Below are 22,873 nucleotides of genomic sequence, written 5' to 3'. Positions count from 1 at the left end.
ATAGGCATTCTTATTGGCAGTCTCAGGAGAGAGGCTAAGAACTACATGGACTCAGCACTTATACTCTGTTGGTCAGGATTCAGGCAGGTTGAGGGGCAATGTAAGGATATGCAGCTGCTTAAACTGTACCTGTTCTGTGGACTCAGTCTGGCACCAAGAATGAATGGTGCACATTTAAAATAAGTGCATCCAAAACCTGTTGTTATCAACAACAATGCAGAAGAGGCAGAAGTGTTCAGTAAATATTTCTGTTCTGTATTTGGGAAAAAGACAAGTCTTGTAGTCTCATCCTATGGTGATAACACTCTTTCCATTCCACTAGTATCTCTGCAGGTTGTTAAACAGAAGCTATTAAAGTTAGGCATTTTTAAATCAGCAAGTCCGGTTAACTTGTATCCAAGAGTTTTTAAATTTCTGGACGAGGAGCTTGCTGGTCCATTAATGTTGATTTTCCATAAGTCTTGGAGAACTGGGGAAGTTCCAGAAGACTGGAAGAAAGCTAATGTGCCAACTTTTAAAAAACAGTAAAAGGGACGACCTGGGTAATTATAGGCCTCTCGGCCTGACATTGTTCTGGGGCAAGATAATGGAGTGGCTGATATGGCCTATCTGTTATCTTGTGTTATGAGAAGGAGTAAATAACACTTCCTTATTTACTTTCTCCACACCAGTCGTGATTTTATAGACCTCTATCATATCCCCTTTTAGTCGTCTCTTTTCCAAGCTGAAAAGTCCCAGTCTTATTAATCTCTCCTCATATGGAAGCTGTTCTATACCCCTCATCATTTTTGTCGCCCTTTTCTGTACCTTTTCCAATTTCAGTATATCTTTTTTGAGATGGGGCGCAGTATTCAAGCTGTGGGTGTATTGTGGATTTATATAGAGGCATTATGATATTTTCTGTCTTATTATCTATCCCTTTCCTAATGTTTCCCAACATTCTGTTACCTTTTTTGACTGCCACTGCACATTGAGTGGATGTTTTCAGAAAACCATCCACAATGACTCCAAGATCCCTTTCTTGAGTGGTAACAGCTAAGTTAGACCCCAGTATGTCAGAAAACTATACTCTAGCAATTAGTTGGGGACATTCTATGCTCTGTGTTACACAGGAAGTCAGACTAGATGATCACAGTGGTCCCTTCCGGCCTTGGAATCTATGAATCTTTCACTTTAGAACTTGAGTCTCTCTGTCATTTCTGTGATAGACCTAGCAGCATATCAGGGGTTGGTGGTTTTGGTGATATTCCTTCTTAAAATACATTAAGAAATTTAGTACTTGTGGCACCTTCGAGACTAACAAATTTATTTGAGCATAAGCTTTTGTGAGCTACAGCTCACTTCATCGGATGCGATGAAGTGAGCTGTAGCTCACGAAAGCTTATGCTCAAATAAATTTGTTAGTCTCGAAGGTGCCACAAGTACTCCTTTTCTTTTTGCAGATACAGACTAACACGGCTGCTACTCTGAAACCTGTCATTAAGAAATTTGTGCTTTGTGGGTTTTTTATGGAGAATATGGGCTAGATCCTGCCCTCTGCTGGGGGGAAGGAGAGAATATCAGCAGCTTCTTTGCCTATGGCTCACCGTGGCTAAAGCAGCAAAGCACAGTCTCTTGCCAGCATGCAGAGACCTGGCCAGCTAACGTGCCAGCCTGCACACAACGTTCCCCAAGAGGGCATGGTCTACAGATTATGAAACATGTCTAGCTTCCCACCCAGGCCCAGCTACCCTGTCCTGATAAGTACTGAGCACCCACAATCTCATTCAAATTAACCTCCACTCAGTATCAATGAAAAACAGGCCATATGCTTATCTTGTGAACAACAATAAGCCCTAGTCAGCTGCAGGTAGGACTACACTGTGCTTCTTCTCAAAGCAGCAGTCAAGGGCACCCCAACGTGTATCCCGCTGGTCCACCCTGAAGAACTCTGCCCTGGCTGGTAAGATCCCTGTACCAAAGGAAGCACTGCTCACACTCTGCTCCAGCCAGGGCAGGATTTGGCAGCGCAGTGGAGACCAGGATGATAGCTAACCTACAAACACCATTAGGTGATCAGCTCCACATTACGCATGTTGGCTGGGTTGATAAATAAACCCCTTCTTTGCCTGTCACTTTTCAAACGGGGGAGTCCACATAGTCCTCTTGATGAATACTAGAGACTAATGAGAATGTTGTGTGTCAATGCCGGGGACTGGAAGGCTCCCTGAGCGGAAAACAATGTGTTCCAGATACTTAAACTTCATGACTAAGAGGAGATTAACATGACATTTTCAGCCCACACCTTCCTTGTGCTTGAGGGGATACACAGTGACCCAGCTGTTCTCATTTCCCTGAGATTATGGCTTTTAAAATCCTTAGGCCTGCCACTCACATCCAGGCATTTCCTAAATACAGGCTGTTGGTTCTGCTCTGTGCCTCATAGGGATGGTCTCTCTATAGCACTGCTGCCACTTGGCTGTGAGTTCCTCAGAGCTGGGACCTTTGTTGTTTAAAATTGCCTGGCTCAAAAAGCATGCTCTACACCAAGGATCTCAAACTCAAATCACCACGAGGGCCACATGAGGACTAGTACGTTGGCCCGAGGACCACATCACTGACACCCCCGGCACGCTGCCCCCAGCCCCGCCCCCACTCCACCCCTTCCATGAGGCCCCACCCCTGCCCCGCCTCTTCCCACCCCTTCCCTGTCCCCATTCCAATCCCTTCCCCAAAGTCCCCACCCCAACTCAACCCCCTCTCTGCCCCTATTCCAACCCCTTCCCCAAATCCTTGCCCCTGCCCCACCTCTTCTCCGTCTCTTCCCCTGAGCACGCGGCTCCCTGCTCCTCCCCCCTCTCTCCTGGAAAGTGCTAAGTGCCGCCAAACACCTGTTTGGTGGTGGGAAGCACCTGGAGATAGGCAGAGGAGTGGGGACGTGGCCTTGGGGGAAGGGGGGGGCGCGGGTGAGAGGAGCTTGGTGGCCATAGGAAATAACTCGTGGGGGGGAGCGGGGAGCTTGGCTGGCTGCAGCAAATAACTCCGCAGGCCGTGGACACTACACCAAGGACACTACAGAAATTACAAATGCTTATGGAATTTTCCAAAATGAACCTGGTGTCCTTTCGTTTGGTGTTTATTTTTCAGGTTCTTTAGAATGTATGTGTTTGGGAAGGGGTCTGGGGCACGACCTGGTTGTCAGTAGTGAAGCTCTGCCTCCCCCTCACTTTGCACAGATGTTCAAGGGAAAGGCTGCTTGGAAGAGTGGGAGAATGCCTTTTTGGAGGTTGGGCTCTGCACACAAGATTCATAGGACTTGATGGAACCCTAGCACAATGGGATCCTGGTCTATGACTAGGGCTCTGAGACAATAGGATAATACTGTTAATGATGATAAGTAGGAGCGTTGCCAGCAGAGCGAGGGACATGATTGTTCCCCTCTATTCGGCATTGGCGAGGCCTCATCTGGAGTACTGTGTCCAGTTTTGGACCCCACACTACAAGAAGGATGTAGAAAAATTTGAAAGAGTCCACTGGAGGGCAACAAAAATTATTAGGTGGCTGGAGCACATGACTTATGAAGAGAGGCTGAGGGAACTGGGATTATTTAGTCTGCAGAAGAGAAGAATGAGGGGGGATTTGATAGCTGCTTTCAACTACCTGAAAGGGGGTTCCAAAGAGGATAGATCTAGACTGTTCTCAGTGGTAGCAGATGACAGAACGAGGAGTAATGGTCTCAAGTTGCAGTGGGGGAGGTTTAGGTTGGATATTAAGAAAAACTTTTTCACTAGGAGGATAGTGAAGCACTGGAATGTGTTACCTAGGGAGATGGTGGGATCTCCTTCCTTAGAGGTTTTTAAGGTCAGGCTTGACAAAGCCCTGGCTGGGATGATTTAGTTGGGGATTGGTCCTGCTTTGAGCAGGGGGTTGGACTAGATGACCTCCTGAGGTCCATTCTAACCCTGATATTCTATGATTCTATGATAATCTAGGAAGATTCTGTCTTTCCTTTCCTATAGTACATTCACCATTCCTTGGGGATTGCATTTTTTTAAAGTTACTGCAGCATAATGCTTGATTCTGATATCATGCCAGCGTAAATCAGGGTTATGTCCACCAAAGTTAGTGGTGCTACATGAGTATAAGTGAGATCAACGTATACCAGTGGTATAGAAATACCCTAGACAGGCTGAGTCAGGCACTACCTATATAATATGTATTACCTTGACAATTTTGTGCGCACAGTAGGGCACATAAAATTATGGAGTCGGTGTTATTCTGGGATTACACCAAAGTAACTGAGAAAGTGAGCATGGCAGGAATATGACACTGTGATCTTTAGAAACAGTCAGCACAATATGTCTCACTGAAGGCCTATCTGAACAATGCATTTCCCCTAACAGAATAAAACAGCCTGCTTTAAGACTGTAAAATGGTAATCTAGTTGAATGTGTGGTGGGTGATTTGAGATGATCTAATAATTGATTTTTAAAAAGATGGCACTTGTCAAATAAGCATTTGTATGGGTTTGTTATTTCAGTGAAGACCCCTGTGGTTTCCCTTATCTCAGAACTCTTTGTTTTCTCCCTTTGCAGACCCTCTTCCCTTTCTCTGATCGCTCTTCCTCTTATCTTCTTTTGATGGTTCTTACTGACAAATTCTTTGAGTTTTCTCTCCTAATATAAGATGTGGCCTTTCTTAGGCTTTAATTTCCTTTTGTTTAAACTTCCTTTTTATTCACAATTTTAATAAAACAATACAGTGTTTTCAGTGCACCATCTGCAATATACTCCATAAATAAAACTGCTGATTTTCCTTGATCAGCTGTCACTCTTACTGGGTTTAACACATTAGCAATCGAAGTAACAACAGAAGAAAAGGAAAGTCTCTCTTAGACCGAGAACATTTTGCATAACTTCTTATGGGAAAATTAATATATGCTGACATTAATTGATCTATTGACAGCAACGTGTGTGAAGAAAAAGAATCAAAGTATTTACTTTCTGTCTATATTATCACCTGTGGTCATGGCTTTCTTGGTCCTTGTTTTGATTTCCTACTGAAAGAGAGAGGACATGAGCTTTGGTGCATGAACAGAATAATCATGTGAAAGATATGGATTTCTTGGGGGGTGAGGAGGCGATAAATAAAAACTCCTTCAATCCATTTCACCCTCCTTAGAGGTTGCTTCTCACCTTTTGAGATGCAAAAGGCTTCTGCTTGTGTAGTTGCAGTAAAAAACATAACCCTGACTGCTGAGCCATTTCCAGGGATGGCTGGTGTGAATTGGGGTCGTTCCACTGAAGGTAATGATGGTGTATCAGTTTATACCACCTGAAGATCTGGCCCATACAGCTTAATAGAGTTCATCACAGCATACTCCAAATTCAAATCTTTAGAAGCTTTCTTGTCTGCCACAGACGTGAGTCTATACTTTAGTTATTACATCTAAAAAAAAGAGAGAGAAAATCTTGGCTTCTTTATTCCTCGCAACCTTCCCTGCTGGGTATGCTGATAACAATCATAGAAATTAAGGATAGAAAAGACCTTGGGGGCAATCATGCATTGATTTGCACTATCCTGAAGAAGGGCTTTGTAAATACCTGCAGGAGAGCAGCATTCTGTACAAATCTCCACTCAGTACAATGCTCCGCTCCATATGCACTGGTACAAATTGAAATGTGGATATAGAGTGAGGGTGACCATGGTTGGAACTCCTTCCATGTGATCCTGCCCCCCTGAAAGCTGATGTATATGGTCCCTTCCTGTATAACTAGTCACTCCAGCTCCGTTGCAGGAGTTATGGAAGATAAGCAGCAAAGGCAGAATGGCTGCTTAGGGGAATATCTTCCCCGCACATCACCTGCATCATCTGAAGCTAGGATGTTTAGCCCCGTACTGTGTTAAGCTGTCTGCAGATAGCATGGAGACCTGTAAGTACTCTCAGCACAGCAGTGGCCCAGGATGTTGGCTCTTTCAAAATACAACAAACATGAACTGATGTTAGTGTTTAGAGCTGGTCAAAAACTGTAAACACAACTGCATGAAAAATGTCAAAATTTTGGAATTATTTTCATTTTCCAGGGTTCAAAGCTGACCTGTGGGTTTTTTTTTAATTATTATTATTGGCCCGGGGGGAAGGAGGAAGAGAAAGAGGGTTGGATTAATGGATGGATCGATTGATTGATTAGAATTTTTAGGTTTTTTTCTGTGTATTTTTCTGTTTCTTTTTTCACTTTTTGGTTTGTCCTTCTATTGCCTGTTTTGATTTTTTCCATTTTTTTCTTTTTCAATTCATTTTTTTAAATGACTAGGATGGAGGGAATCGGGAGGCAGGAGGGAATAAAGAAGAAAAAGACGAAATATAAAATTGATAACTGGAAAGAGAGAAAAATGTCACCAACAATGCTTTTTATGGCAGCTCTAAGGGTGGAGTGATGGATAGGTGCTTAACCCAAATGCTGCAGACAGTGCCAGCCAGCACCTAGAGTGAAATGATGATGATCACATTCTGCATAGATGGACAAAGGACAGGCGCTCCCTATGAGCTTTCTCCTTCCAGTGCACTCATGCAAGAAAAGGAATAATTTGTCCCACAGTTTCAGCTCTTACTCAGGCCAACCTATTCCCTGACAAGATATCAGGACAGGAAGGTCTTGTGTCACATCATGTCATTGCAGAATTGGGTTGGTAGCTGAAACTGACAATCACACAGAAAGGGGTGCCCTTTTCATTCCCATCCTCAGCAAAGAAACTGATCATGGATGCAGTAGAGCTAGGTTGCGGAGCTCATTTGGATCACCTATAAATTCCAGGAACTTGGTCTCTGGACAACATGAGACAGTTTATGAAAGTTTTGGAGCTCAGGGCAATTGTATGGCATTCCTACCTGTCCTTGAAACCCCAATAATACAAGTCTTTACATACAACACGAGAGCTGTGCACTACATAAACAATCAAAGGGTGCCTGCTCCTTGCCATTCTGCTTGTAAGCCATCAAATTCAGGATCTGGTGCCAGCAGAACAGGGTATCCCTGATGACCTTCATCTCCCAGGAGTTAGCAACAGCCTAGCAGACACCCTGAGGAGCTAATCCATAACTAATCCTGAATGGTCCCCGCAGAGCTCCATCATAGGAGCAATAATCCATCTTTGGGAATCTCTTATAATAGACTTGTTCACCAACAAGGAAAAGAGCAATTGTCAGAACTTTTGCTTCAGAGGGGGCCTGAGAGCTCAAGACCAGTGGAACAGATGTTCTGTGCCTTTCCACCAATTCCCCTGATTCTCAGGATGATTTCCAAGATCAATAGAGACAAAGCCATGATCATTCTCAAAAAGAAAAGGAGTACTTGTGGCACCTTAGAGACTAACAAATTTATTTGAGGATAAGCTTTCATGAGCTACAGCGCACTTCATCGGATGCATGAAGTGAGCTGTAGCTCACGAAAGCTTATGCTCAAATAAATTTGTTAGTCTCTAAGGTGCCACAAGTACTCCTTTTCTTTTTGCGGATACAGACTAACACGGTTGCTACTCTGAAACATGATCATTCTCGTAGCTCCATACTGGTTGAGGCAGTTTGGGCTGACTGACCTCTCATAGATGGCATTCCAGCTTCCAGACCACCAAGATCTCACAGCACCATGCCAGATGCTCCAGCCAGACCCAAAGTGACTGTACCTGATTGATAGCCTGCCCATTGGCTGGCTGAATATGATGGACAGGTGCTGCTCCCTGCAGCTCCAGAAAATCCTGGTACGGAGCAGGAAAACATCTACCAGGAAAATGTACTCTAAATGGAAGAGGTTCTCGATATGAGCAGCCCTGCACAGTTAGTACCTTATACAAACCCCAACATCAAAGACCCTGGACTATATATTACTCTTAAAGCAGGCCAGCCTTTTGTTCAGCTTGAGTAAGGTGCATCTGGTGGCAATTTTGGTTTGCCATCTGCCTGTGCAGTCGTATATGATCTTTTCTTACCCAACATTATCAAAAGTTTCTCACACTGGGAACTACCCCTGCCTGAGACTTCAGTATGGTCCTTCTGAGGCTCATGGACTCTCCCTTTGAACCTGTCTTAGACAGCTCCATGCATTACATTACTCAGAAGACTGTTTTCCTGGTGACTATCAATTCAGCCAGAAGAGTGAGCGAGCTTCGGGCACTTATGGCCAAACCTCTCTATATGATGTTCCATAGGGACAGGGTGATGCTGAGAGCTCACCTGAAGTTCATTCCTAAGGGGGTCTCAAAATTTAATCTAAACCAGTCAACTTGTCTGTCTTCTTCCCAAAGCCACACTCGGCACCATGAGAAAAGAAATTACACACATTAGATGTATCCAGGACTTATTAAGTTGACAGGTTAAGTCATTCTATTTCTATCCATAGGACAGGATGTTCTAAATATTAAGCTGTCTCATTACAAAGGAAACTGGCTGATGCACCTCTCCCCCCAAACATCAAGGCTCATTTCACTAGAGCAAAAGCAGTATCCTCTGTCTGGTTCAGGAATGTGTCATTATTGGAAAGTTGCAAGGCAGCAATATGGGGTAACCTACTGACTTTTGTCAAGCACTGCACCTTGAACTTAGGCACCAGGTCAGACGCCACATTCAGGAGAGCAATACTGCAACCGCTGTTTCATTGATATGCTGAAACTCTTCGTTCCCACCGTCCTGAGGGGATACTGCTTGCCATTCACCAACAGTGGGTTCCACACTGACACACACGTGAAGAAAGATTTCTTACCCTACAGTAACCGTTGTTCTTCCAGATGCTGTAGTCAATGTGGATCCCATTACTCACCCTCCAGTGATTTCAGATACCATGGGCTTCAAGCTGTGAGAGAGCCGAGGGAGGGTCGCAGGAGCCCTGCCCTTTATGTTTTCACATGGACCCATGAGGAGGCAGAGAGTGCACGCGCAGCCCCAGTGGACCCTGCTAGCCAAAGATGCTGATCCCATGTTGCTGTACAGTGGGGTCGATGTTTACTACATCTTGAAGATGCACGGTTGCTGTAAGGTTAGTAACCGTTCCTTATGTTCATGAGGTGATTATGAATACGAAGAATAAAGAGGCCCCCACTCTCTGATACTTACTTTATATTCATAAATACGTTCTCTGCTTTGCTAAAGCTAATTGCTCTTTCTAATCATGGCAAGATCCTGGCATTGTTTCAAGGCAAAGGTTCACGCAATTAAATCTCAGCAACAGAGGCCTACAAAATGGCCACTAAAACCTCACTTGGCATGTGACCTTCAGCTGAACTGCTTCATTAAGCCTGAGAGCTTGGAGAAAATGTTTGCTGAATAAAGTCATTCCTAATTAATGTGAAAATGTCAAAGATTTGTCTGCCATCCTTTTTACCCCTTTCCTTCTAATGCTCAATTATGTCTCTAATGAGCTGCTAACATAAAAAGCCAAAAGCCGTATTTTAATAGGACAATACAATGAAAATATTCCAACAACATTTTGCCAAGTAGATCTATGCTGCTGTTTGTAATATTTCATATTTCTTACTCACCCTCCCAAGCTTGTACTGGGAAGGTCTTGGGATGTCATTAAGTTATGATTATTATTAGTAGAAGTAGTAATTATTTACATTAGTTGCCATCAAAACCTTTTCAATGCTGCCTTGTATAACTGGACAGCAACCACAATCTCAGTGTTTGCAATGTCCCCTATACTTAGGGAAACATTATCCTTAAACATAAAGGAATATTGCCAATACTGTCCTAATGTATCTAGCTACCACAGGCAACCTAAAAAGTTGTAAGAATGACTGCTGTATGTAGCTTTGTATAGTGTTATTAATTTTGTTGTATTAAAATTGAACATGTTGCCTTAAGATATCAAACAAGAAAAAATGTCCCTGTCCCTTAGACGTTCCAATCTGACAAATGATTTGAAAGAAGGTGAAAAGAGTGGGCCCAAACCTACTCATTGACTTAGGCAAAAGCCCACTGAACTCAAGGGAGTGAGATTTGACTCTTGATGAAAATAGCCTGAGAATGTTTGGGTAAAATGAATAACAGTTATCTACCCCAAGGCTGCATGATTATCATCTGTTCAAAAAAGGTTCTCTTGATCCATTTGCCAAATTATGTAGTGGGATTTTGTTGTTATTTCTTGTTTTATTTGAGCATTTAGGGACTAGGATGAGACAACCAAGGTCTTTCAATAATATATACATGAAAAAATATTTTAAAAGTTATAAAGACAGTTTACGCATAGTAATTACTCTAGGTAACATGTCTAAATTATTTCCCCATAGAACAATAAACAGCATTCTGTGATGATCACTCTCTCAGTTAGCTTGAAAAGAATAAATCCTTGAACACTCTATACACCCCCATTTATGAGCGGGTACCTGGATGGGCCATGTCATAAATATAAAGGGAAGGGTAACCACCTTTCTGTATACAGTGCTATAAAATCCCTCCTGGCCACAGGCAAAACCCTTTCACCTAAAAGGGTTAAGAAGCTAAAATAACCTCGCTGGCTCCTGACCAAAATGACCAATGAGGAGACAAGATACTTTCAAAGCTGGAGGAGGGGGGAACAAAGGGTTCTGTCTGTCTGTGTGATGCTTTTGCTGGGAACAGATCAGAAATGCAAGCCTTCCAACTCCTGTTAAATTAGTAAGTAATCTACCTAGAATATGCGTTAGATTTTCTTTTGTTTAATGGCTGGTAAAATAAGCTGTGCTGGAGGGAATGTATATTGCTGGTTTTGTGTCTTTTTGTAACTTAAGGTTTTGCCTAGAGGGATTCTTTGTGTTTTGAATCTGATTAGCCTGTCAGGTATTTACCATCCTGATTTTACAGAGGTGATTCTTTTACTTTTCTTTAATTAAAATTCTTCTTTTAAGAACTTGATTGATTTTTCATTATTCTTAAGATCCAAGGGTTTGGGTCTGTGTTCACCAGTACCAGTTGGTGAGGATTATTATCAAGCCTTCTCCAGGAAAGGGGGTATAGGGCTTGGGGGGATATTTTGGAGGAAGATGTCTCCAAGTGGTCTCTTTCCCTGTTCTTTGTTTAAAACGCTTGGTGGCGGCAGCATACTGTTCAAGGACAAGGCAAAGTTTGTACCTTGGGGAAGTTTTTAACCTAAGCTGGTAAGAATGAGCTTGGGGGGGGGGGGTCTTTCATGCAGGTCCCCACAGCTGTACCCTAGAGTTCAGAGTGGGGAAGGAACCTTGACCTGGTGGCAGAGTGGTGGGATCATTTTGACCCAGAGATCATTTTGAACCAGAAGCACAGCAGGATTTTAAAAGGTTTTGTAAAAGGTGATTGCAACTGTAGATTCTGTCTCTCTGCCTGGGGGACAGAGCAGCAGGCATAACAAAAGGATTTTTCTGTAGGCTGAGAACAGCTATCAGAGACAAAGGGTATCAGGTTACAGCACAGCAAAATCTTACAAGCCAGGGTTTTTTTTGTTTTCTTTCTAACTCTTGGGTGTAAAGTTAGTTAAAAACAGAGAGGTTAGGAAGACAGAATGCAATGTTCAACAGAAGCTGGAATTAGCCAGATTTGAGGCTGAGGAAAGACAAAAGGAGCATGAAAGATGGGTAGAACTCGGACAGATGGAGATGGATGCACGAGCAGCCAAAGAAAAAGAAATGGAGGCTTCCCACCAGAGAGCTATGGAGGCAGCGAAAGAGGTAGAAAAAGCCCAGGAGGCTGCCCACCAGAGAGCTATGGAGGAGAAGGAAAAAGAGAGGAAGCATGCACTGGAGATGGAGAAGGCAAAGGCTCAGCAGAATATATCGAATAACCCTAACAATCCTTCCCCAACAGTCCACAAATGGGAGCGACTATGTCCACATTATGATGAATCCAGTGATATTGCTGAATATTTTCTCAGCTTTGAGAGACTGTGCACATTTCATAAAATTCCTGAAGCTCACAAGATGACCACATTGGTTGCAAAATTGACTGGAAGCGCTCTGGACATATTAAACAAAATGCCTATTAAGGAGGCTTCTGACTATAATAAATTCAAGGATTTGGTTTTAAAGCAATTTCAAGTTACACCTGAAACTTACAAAGTAAAATTTCGAACCCTTAAGAGAGGGCCTGGACTAAGTAATGTGGCTTATGTAAACCAGATGACAGATCTGTTTGATAAATGGGTCAACGGACGGGCTGTAACTAACTTTGGAGGAATGCGGAATTTGATGATACAGGAGCAATTCCTGAATATGTCCAAGGAGGATATAAATCAGTGTTTATGGGATAAGAAAATGGCCTCAGCAGGAAGTCTTGCTTCTTACGCTGATCAATACGAGCAGTCCCAGACCGCCAGAGAGGCGGGACAAGCCGGAACATAACGGGTGAAGGAGGAGAGAGGAACAATCCTGGTCGCAGTTGGAGCAGATACCAGAAGGGACACCCTCAGACCACATCCTACTACCGGGGGCAGCCCAAGGGCCCAACTACACCCTAAGGAACACTCCAGACATCTTACCATCCCACCACACCATTCTCCAGCAACCCACCTCACCCTAGTGACCAGTCAGCTGGGCGATGTTTTAAATGTAACGAGCCGGGGCATGTAAAGGCCAACTGCCCCAAGAACCCCAACAGACTACAGATCATTGCCCCAGAATCACACTAGAGGCCCTCAGGCCCAGATGCCTCCGAGATACCCTCAGAGCAGAGGGAAACTGTGAGTGTGAGCGGGAAGAAGGTCACAGCGTGGAGGGACACCGGAGCACAAGTGTCAGCTATCCATGCTTCCTTAGTGGACTCCAATTTAATCAACCCAGAGGTCCAAGTGACGATTCAACCCTTCAAGTCAAACTCTTTTGACTTACCTACAGCCAAGTTGCCTGTCCAGTACAAGGGCTGGTCAGCAACATGGACTTTTGCGTTCTGTGATGATTATCCCATCCCCATGCTGTTGGGGGAAGACTTGGCCAATCATGTAAAGCTAGCCAATAGGGTAGGAATGGTCACCCGCAGCCAGGCTAAGCAAGCTGTCACACCTAGCTCTGTTCCAGAAACTTCTACCAGGACCCGGTCAGAGGAGATGGAGCTGGACCCCATGCCAACGTCTGCAACAGCAGTAGTGGATCCAGTCACAGAGACCCAGACAGAGCCAGAACCGGAACCGGCAGAACAACCAGCACCAGACCCACTGCCAGCACTGAATCCAGTATTTGCAACCCCAACACCAGAGGGCCCCACCGAACCGGCACCGGCAGCAGCAGATAACCCTACGCAAGAGGCACAGCCAGAGTCTGAACCCCAACATAGTTCACCAGCAGAGAGCGGTTCACAGTCCACGGAAACAACCCCGTCACCTCCATCGCTTCCAGAGGGACCAAGCCCAGGTCCACAATCCAATGAGGGACTGATGTCTCCAGCATCAAGGGAACAGTTCCAGACCAAAACAGGAAGCAGATGAAAGCCTCCGGACAGCTTAGACGGCGGCACAGAGCAACCCACCACCTCTCAGCTCTTCTAATCGATCCAGGTTTGTTGTAGAAATAGGCCTTTTATACAAAGAAACTCTTTTTGGTGGACACCAGGAAGACTGGCATCCTCAGAGACAGTTGGTAGTTCCAACTAAGTACCAGGTAAAGCTATTAAGCTTAGCCCACCATCATCCTAGTGGCCATGCTGGGATGGACAGAACCAAAGACCATTTGGGAAAGTCGTTCCACTGGCAGGGAATGGGCAAGGATGTTTCTACCTATGTCCGGTCTTGTGAGGTGTGCCAAAGAGTGGGAAAACCCCAAGACCAGGTCAAAGCCTCTCTCCAGCTCCTCCCCATCATTGAGGTTCCATTTCAGAGAGTAGCTGTGGATATTCTGGGTCCTTTTCCGAAAAAGACACCCAGAGGAAAGCAGTACATACTGACTTTCATGGATTTTGCCACCTGATGGCCGGAAGCAGTAGCTCTAAGCAACACTAGGGCTAAAAGTGTGTGCCAGGCACTAACAGACATTTTTGCCATGGTAGGTTGGCCCTCTGACATCCTTACAGATGCAGGAACTAATTTCCTGGCAGGAACTATGGAAAGCCTTTGGGAAACTCATGGGGTGAATCACTTGGTTGCCACCCCTTACCACCATCAAACAAATGGCATGATGGAGAAGTTTAATGGAACTTTGAGGGCTATGATACATAAATTCATAAATGAGCACTCCAATGATTGGGACCTAGTGTTGCAGCAGTTGCTCTTTGCCTGCAGAGCTGTACCACATCCCAGTTTAGGGTTTTCACCATTTGAACTTGTATATGGCCGCGAGGTTAAGGGACCATTACAGTTGGTGAAGCAGCAATGGGAGGGGTTTACACCTTCTCCAGGAACTAACATTCTGGACTTTGTAACCAACCTACAAACCACCCTCTGAACCTCTTTAGCCCTTGCTAAAGAAAACCTAAAAGATGCTCAAAAAGAGCAAAAAGCCTGGTATGATAAACATGCCAGAGAGCATTTCTTCAAAGTAGGGGACCAGGTCATGGAATTAAAGGTGCTCCAGGCCCATAAAATGGAAGCATCATGGGAAGGGCCATTCACGGTCCAAGAGCACCTGGGAGCTGTTAATTATCTCATAGCATTCCCCACCTGAAACTGAAAACCTAAGGTGTACCATATTAATTCTCTAATGGCTTTTTATTCCAGAGAATTAAAGGTTTGTCAGTTTACAGCCCAGGGAGGAGATGACGCTGAGTGGCCTGAAGGTGTCTACTACGAAGGGAAAAGTGCTGGTGGCGTGGAAGAGGTGAACCTCTCCATGACTCTTGGGCGTATGCAGCAACAGCAGATCAAGGAGCTGTGCACTAGCTATGCGCCAATGTTCTCAGCCACCCCAGGACTGACTGAACGGGCATACCACTCCATTGACACAGGTAATGCTCACCCAATTAAAGCCCAACCTTACCAGGTGTCTCCTCAAGCTAAAACTGCTATAGAACGGGAGATCCAGGATATGCTACAGATGGGTGTAATCTGCCCCTCCTGCAGTGCATGGGCATCTCCAGTGGTTCTAGTTCCCAAACCAGATGGGGAGATACGTTTTTGCATGGACTGCCATAAGCTAAATGCTGTAACTCACCCAGACAGCTATCCAATGCCTCGCACAGATGAACTATTGGAGAAACTGGGACGGGCCCAGTTCATCTCTACCTTGGACTTAACCAAGGGGTACTGGCAGGTACCGCTAGACGAATCCGCCAAGGAAAGGTCAGCCTTCAGCACACATGTCAGACTGTGTGAATTTAATGTGCTCCCTTTCGGGCTGCAAAATGCACCCGCCACCTTCCAAAGACTTGTAGATGGTCTCCTAGCAGGATTAGGAGAATATGCAGTCACCTACCTTGACGATGTGGCCATATTTTCGGATTCCTGGGCAGAACACCTGGAACATCTACAAAAAGTCTTCGAGCACATAAGGGAGGCAGGACTAACTGTTAAGGCTAAGAAGTGTCAAATAGGCCTAAACAGAGTGACTTACCTTGGACACCAGGTGGGTCAAGGAACTATCAACCCCCTACAGGCCAAAGTGGATGCTATCCAAAAGTGGCCTTTCCCAAAGTCAAAGAAACAGGTCCAGTCCTTCTTAGGCTTGGCCGGATATTACAGGCGATTTGTACCTCAATACAGCCAAATCACCGCCCCACTGACAGACCTAACCAAAAAGAAACAGGCAAATGCCGTTCAGTGGACTGAAGAATGTCAGAAGGCCTTTAACCAGCTTAAAGCGACACCCATGTCTGTCCCTGTGTTAAGGGCCCCAGACTTTGACAAACCATTCCTAGTAACCACAGATGCATCCGAGCGTGGTGTGGGAGCAGTCTTAATGCAGGAAGGACCGAATCAAGAGTTCCATCCTGTCATGTTTCTCAGAAAGAAGCTGTCTGAGAGGGAAAACAACTGGTCAGTCAGTGAAAAGGAATGTTATGCCATTGTCTACGCTCTGGAAAAGCTATGCCCATACATTTGGGGATGGCGTTTCCACCTGCAAACCGACCATGCTGCGCTACAGTGGCTTCATACCACCACGGGAAATAACAAAAAACTTATTCGGTGGAGTTTAGCTCTCCAAGATTTTGATTTTGACATGCAGCACATCTCAGGAGCTTCTAACAAAGTGGCTGATGCACTCTCCCGTGAAAGTTTCCCAGAATCAACTTGTTAAAATTGTCCTTGAGATGTGGAAAATATTGTTAGTCTTTATACACTTGGTAGTATATGTAGAGGTACATGTGTCTTATGAACTCTGTTTTCTCCTGGAGCTCCAGGAAGAAATCACAGCCAGTGTTTCATCCTCTCTGTGATTTGGGGTGGGGGGGGGGTGTCATAAATATAAAGGGGAGGGTAACCACCTTTCTGTATACAGAACCAAAAAATCCCTCCTGGCCACAGGCAAAACCCTTTCACCTGTAAAGGGTTAAGAAGCTGAGATAACCTCGCTGGCTCCTGACCAAAATGACCAATGAGGAGACAAGATACTTTCAAAGCTGGAGGAGGGGCAGGGGGGAACAAAGAGTCTGTCTGTCTGTGTGATGCTTTTGCCGGGAACAGATCAGGAATGCTCTTCAGAACTTCTGTTAAGTTAGTAAGTAATCTAGCTAGAAATCCATTAGATTTCCTTTTGTTAAATGGCTGGTAAAATAGGTTGTGCTGAATGGAATGTATATTGCTGGTTTTGTGTCTTTTTGTAACTTAAGGTTTTGCCTAGAGGGATTCTCTATGTTTTTAATCTGATTACCCTGTCAGGTATTTACCATCCTGATTTTACAGAGGTGATTCTTTTACCTTTTCTTTAATTAAAATTCTTATTTTAAGAACCTGATTGATTTTTCATTGTTCTTAGATCCAAGGGTTTGGGTCTGCGTTCACCTGTACAGATTGGTGAGGATTATTATCAAACCTTCCCCGGGAAAGGGGGTGTAGGGCTTGGGGGGATATTTTGGGGGAAGATGTCTCCAAGTGGTCTCTTTCCCTGTTCTTTGTTTAAAACGCTTGGTGGTGGCAGCATACTGTTCAAGGACAAGGCAAAGTTTGTACCTTGGGGAAGTTTTTAACCTAAGCTGGTAAGAATAAGCTTAGGGGGGGGTCTTTCATGCAGGTCCCCATATCTGTACCCTAGAGTTCAGAGTGGGGAAGGAACCTTGACAGGCCACACGGTGAATGCCACGCTCAGGGCACACTGCAAGAAATAGGGCAGACAATCTCCCAAACTGGTGGTTTATTTATAATTAGATTCACCGAGCCAGTAACAAATGAATAGTACCACACTGGTTAACAAGAAGCCAAACACAGTCTCCTGTAGGCAACCCAGCCCTTGGCTCCCATCTAGACAACCAAGTCTAATATAATGAGAGGTTACTGAAAACTCTATTCACTATACTTATAGTTCTGCCAATCCCAAAGGATCAGACACTCACCCTAGGTCAATATGAGTCTCAGATCTTACCCAATAACTGCACTGATGCCAATCCTTTCATAACTAAAAGCTAAAGATGATCGAAGAGTTAAAGGATCATATACATTCAAGTGATTTTCAGGGTCCATAGTTCAGTATCAGAGCAGTGATGTTATAGCTACTGGTTTGTGAAAGTCTCTCTGGAATCATCCCAAAAGGTTTGAATCAAAATGCAGTTTAGATGTAGAGTCTGATAGAGTCTTTTCATGAGAATTCCAGGGTAATCCAGGTAACTACTTGGTGACCTGGTACTATGGTTTAGACTTTCCCTGTTAAAATTTAAGCAGACCTGAGATGAAAAGATCAGGCCCAAGGTTTCACCTTTATAGCTGAAGTGGGCTGTTAAGTGTTTTGAGCACAGCGTGTGACTGAGGATTCTTCTTTGTTGAGCACACATTATCTCATCACTTTGAAGTTAACATTCTAGTTACGATGCATACACAGGTAATCCAGTTATACTGTCTCACATCTTTGATTTTAAGATTAACTGACCCATCCACATACATGATGTAAGGAAATTAAGACATGGCAGGGAATTAGCATCCACAAGCTAATCTGGTTACATTGTTAAACTTCTAACAAGATATAGGTAAACACAGACCAATGGATCACACACAGGTTGGCTGGTCTGTCAGTGTCACACTGTGAAAAGCCCAAAAAAACACTTAAAAGTTGTGTGTGTCTGTGTGTAGTGACAACAGTGCAGATCTGGCATATGGGGACTCTGTAAACCCATCCCTATGCACAACAGAGGAAGGTCATATTCTGGTCAGACCAGAGGATCTCTTTGGAGTGGTGTGGTGCATGGATCCAGTGGACCGAAACCCTGTATGACCAAAGCTCTGAATGTTTTCACTCTTCTTCATAACTTCTAGTTTCCAACACTCTCTCTAATCCTGTCTGCAAAGAGGCTTTCAGCTTTTAGATGCATACAAAGGCTGTAGAAATCACTGTTTAAGTCCTAAACTTCTCTATTTATTGGCATTTGGAAGACACTAACTTGACTTCCTAAAGTTCCAGTTTTGTGAAAGGTAATAATCTATTTTCTTTAAGAGGTTTAATATCGTATGAGTGATCCTGACTAAAGCACAGCAGAAGGGATTGCATGTCCTGTACAGATTACTGTACGGGAAGATAGGTTTTGTTCTTTTGATGTGAGACTAAGAATCACAGATTCTGTAGAGCTAAAGCTTCTAGAGAATTCAGCCCTAAAAGGCACAGCTATGTAGGCAGACAAGCCCTGGCTACTACTACAGGTTCTTGGAATTCATATTAGGTAAGCATTAGAGGTGGTTCTGGGCATGTTGCAAGACACTGTCTTTCTGATTACCATTTTGATTTCCTACCACACACACACACACACACACACACACACACACACTTGAATTATGACATAATTTTTGTGGCTAATGTCTGAACAATCAGTAGATATTACGGCATATATATATATATATATATATGTATGTATGTGTGTGTATGTGTATATATATATGCCACCTGAAAGTCTGGAGTCTCAGCATTCAGTGCTGTGAAGCATTAATTCCTGACTCCAGCAGTTTATAAGATACTGGTTTGAAAAAATTGTCAGAAATGAAGTGGTAATAAAATGCAAGATGGTAATCAGAATGACATGCTTTTAGTATGTCAGTAGCTTATGATGTGCCAGTGTTACCTGCCCTCTTCAGACCAGCAAACTTTTCCAAACCTGGGAGCAGTAATTAGAAAGATAAAAATTTCAGTCCTTGACATGTGCTTGTATCTATGTTTCAGTGCTATAGCAATTTAAGACCACCAATACCTCCTTAAAGAGAATAAAATCTCAATCTCAGAAGCATTTTCAGTAGTCCATAACAGCTATGAAATATCATCCTTTTTGTTGCCAGCAATGAGCTATAGGCCCAAACTCTCAATATACTTATACATGACATTATGTACAGTACGTACTTAATATGTACGTTCACATATCTGTGTACCATATACCTAACACAGTGACAGCAGTGCCTTTTATGGTGTCATGGGCATATGTGCCTGATAATTTAAGCAACCTGATGTTTCTTGAGCAGTATTTATGCCTAGTAACCTATATGTTGAGAATAATTATCATCAGTTGTGTTCATTAGTGATATTGCATAATTTAACAAGCATTTTTTACTGATTTTCCTGTTGCATCCTCCATGTGCTATGATTAGACTAGGATCTTTAGCTCTACGCTGTTTGGTTTCATGTCTAATAGGTGCTTTTTTCTTTTTAAATTAGAGGAGATCTTGAAGACTCATATAGCACATTGGTGGTCTCCTGATGGCACCAGGTTAGCATATGCAACAATAAATGACTCCAGAGTCTCTACTATGGAAATTCCAGTCTACACTGGCAGCCTTTACCCTACTGTTAAAACATATCATTATCCAAAGGTAAGGGAAAATATAAACAAACAGTCAACAGGTTTTGAATTTTTCATGGTTTTGTTTCCAGCTGACTCCGATATGGTAATATATAATAGAACATATTCATAAGCAGTGCAATGAACAGAGAAAAGATCATTCATTCCCCATTGAACTGTTAAACTGTGGTCTTCATTATTCTTTTGCTGCCTTTGTAAAAGTACATTTTTCTGACACTGCTAGTAGTCATTCAAAAAAGTAAAAAGAAAAAATAGTCTAAACTCTTTCTCCCTCTTGTACCTGGACAAAATCAGTTGGGTTTTGATGCTAGATGGGGCATGACTACATCTGAGAAGTTGCAAACAAAATTATGATATTTGTTGGTTTTGTGCCTTTACATCAAAAGGGCAATCAGGAAAATTTAGTACTTAGACTTTCCTGTAAAATTCAAGATTGGATAGTAGACAGGACAGATAGTCAGGCCTCTGAAACACACCACACCTTAGCTTTAGGGAGACAAAATGAATTAGGGATGAAAAGGGCCAATCCTGCATTGCTTTGCAGAGCCCTACAGAAGATTGTCGCTGCAGGTGAACAGCATCTGGTGCAAATCTCAAGCCAGTGTGGAATATTATTATTACTTTCTGCTGCAATATAATATGTTGTTGTACTGTACTGCACAGCTGCTTCCTGTAGACATCTCACTTTGTGTGGTGGTCCCCTCAGATCTCACATGCTAAGCCAAGTCAAACCCAGCTACTCCTGAAGATAGGAGACATCAAGAGAATACATAGATGCTGCAGGAAGTGGTGCTGATGATTCAGCAGGAGGCGCTCTTTCACATAAGCCAGCGTTTAACCAATGTCCAACATGGGGCTAAAGGATACCCTGCCATTTTCAGATAAGGCATCAAATTGAGATCCTGACCCTCGTTACTAAAAATACCATGACATTTTTCACAAATGTGGTAGATGTTATTGTCAATGTTCTAGCCAAATTTCAATGTGGGCCATTACATCCGACCATCCTAAGTTCCTCACACTTCAATGCCTGCTCAAAACTGTTGTATGCTTTTTCTGTGCATTGTTAAACAGTTTCTGCTTTCCAGCCCAAGGGTGGTTGAACTTCATAAGATAAGATATTTTTGTGTATATTATGATTACAATGCATTTTAGGATCCGTTCAGATAAAAGGTTATATCTATAAATGTAAGGTGTTATTTATTGTCATTTTTAATTTCCAGGCTGGAATGGAAAATCCAAGCATTTTTTTACATGTCATTGGTTTGAATGGCCCTACCCATGATCTGGAAATGACTCCCCCTGATGATCAAAGAATGAGGTATGTTGCTTAGTATGTTATACTATTGCTTTACTTCAAAGATTACCTTTATAAATATTAATTGTACAGCCTTTTCCTCCACTGCTATTAAATGATTTCATTCTGTGCAAATAAAAAAAGTAACTACTCGAACCACTTGAAAGTGATTTTTCTTCTTAAGTGTGATTTTGTATAAAGGTTATTTTTGTTGGTTTGTTTGTGTGTTTTTTCTCCTTAAAATCATTTTGCTCAGGATTAGCCTGAGGGCTATTCTGAGGAAACTCTTTAGGCTGCGCTAAAATCTGCACAACAAATTCATTTAATGTGCTGATTTTAACTGTTGTAAAGACAATACCTTAATTACAATTTTCACCAAATATCGGAGAGCTCCAAAGTAGACATTGGGACAGACATATAACCACTGCAGCGCAAGCACGAAACTCAGCTGGTTTGGCACTCAAACATGAAAATGAAACCAGGAAGGCTTTATGCAAATGTTTTTTGATCCAAGAACCTTTCATCAAAACTAGAAGCAAAATTTTTTGCTGTTTCTGCATAGGCTTGAGTTTTTAGAAAGTAAGGCCCCAGTTCAACAAATTAGTTAAAAATGTGCTTATCATTAAGCATGTACTTAAGTTTATTACTATTCAGCAAAGCACTTAAAAACGTTGCTGGGATTTAAGCATATTCCATGGCAAAAAACTATGTTAACACAGAGTTAAGGTTGCTTGGTGATATGTCGTCCCCTTGCAGAACACTAAGTTGAGCAAAACAACAAACTTCTGAAAACCAGGAAATGCACAGTTGGGTTGCCTATGTAACCTAACTCTGCCCTCTTTCAGAAGTGCCCCAGTGTGCCCCGTTAACACACATACCTTTACTCTGACCAGTCTACAGTTTCTGAAATGTACAAGCTGCTCACCTTTTACAGCCCATCGACTCCCACCCACAGGATTCCATCCAGTACCATTAAAGGGGAAAAAAAGGTTATTAAATCTTTATATTGCCCAGGTGTACAAAGGTTTGGACTAGAACTGTCATTGGTGGGGTGCTCACCAGGGGCAACGATGTTGGCACAGTCCCTTGAGTTACCCAGGCAAGTATAAAATGGTTGCAGAGAAACCCTCTCATGGGTTTTTCCTTTTCTGGTGCACGTGTACTGTAACCACAACACATCTATGCAAGTGAAGAAGTGTACGTTCTCTTATACACCATTCACCGTTTGGGTCCCTCAAAGACTTAGTGGGTGCCATGCACTACCGTGTGTAAAAACTGGCCAACTGAGACCATTTTGACCTGCGTCACAGCAATATAATAGTTTGCTCTCTAGTGCTGTGCAAAAAAAATCCACCCGGAAACTTTTTGGAAAATAGCTCTTCTTTTTGGGGCCTATGTTTCTGGAACTCCTGGCTCAACTGATGCCACATTTGGGTCACTAACCCTATCTTACACACCCATGAGGCATAGAAAATTTCACGATAATCCATGTTGGCATGCGGATTTCAGGGTATTTTAAAGTGTCTTCCTTTGCATAGGAAGGATAGAGGCACAACACAGACATAAGGCTCCTCTAAACAGGCATCTGCAGCATAGGAAGCTCTGAAAGGTGTGAACTGGCTCATTCACCTCAATATGATGTTCTCAGTTGAATGAGAACACCCCTTGGAGATTACTACAACCTGAAACAATAGCTCTGAGACTTGTGAACTACTCCATTCATTTGAGTAGGTTTTCCCCTCCAG

General features: G+C 43.2%; 1 protein-coding gene across 7 annotated transcripts in view; it reads left to right on the top strand.

Annotated features, from left to right (window-relative positions):
* The window catches only part of DPP6 (dipeptidyl peptidase like 6), a 783,294-nt gene that overhangs the window by 682,222 nt on the left and 78,199 nt on the right, over positions 1-22,873 (top strand). For all 7 annotated transcript variants that reach the window (XM_074946297.1, XM_074946290.1, XM_074946293.1 and 4 more), the window contains 2 exons: positions 19,687-19,841; positions 21,055-21,152. In XM_074946297.1, the coding sequence (XP_074802398.1) occupies positions 19,687-19,841; positions 21,055-21,152 (253 nt within the window). The remainder of the gene's footprint in view (positions 1-19,686; positions 19,842-21,054; positions 21,153-22,873) is intronic.

This window comes from Natator depressus, chromosome 2, assembly GCF_965152275.1.
Source record: "Natator depressus isolate rNatDep1 chromosome 2, rNatDep2.hap1, whole genome shotgun sequence".
In the NCBI taxonomy this organism is placed as follows: domain Eukaryota; kingdom Metazoa; phylum Chordata; order Testudines; family Cheloniidae; genus Natator; species Natator depressus.
The sequence above is the reverse complement of the archived record's forward strand: the minus strand, read 5'-3'. Positions and strand labels throughout refer to the sequence as shown.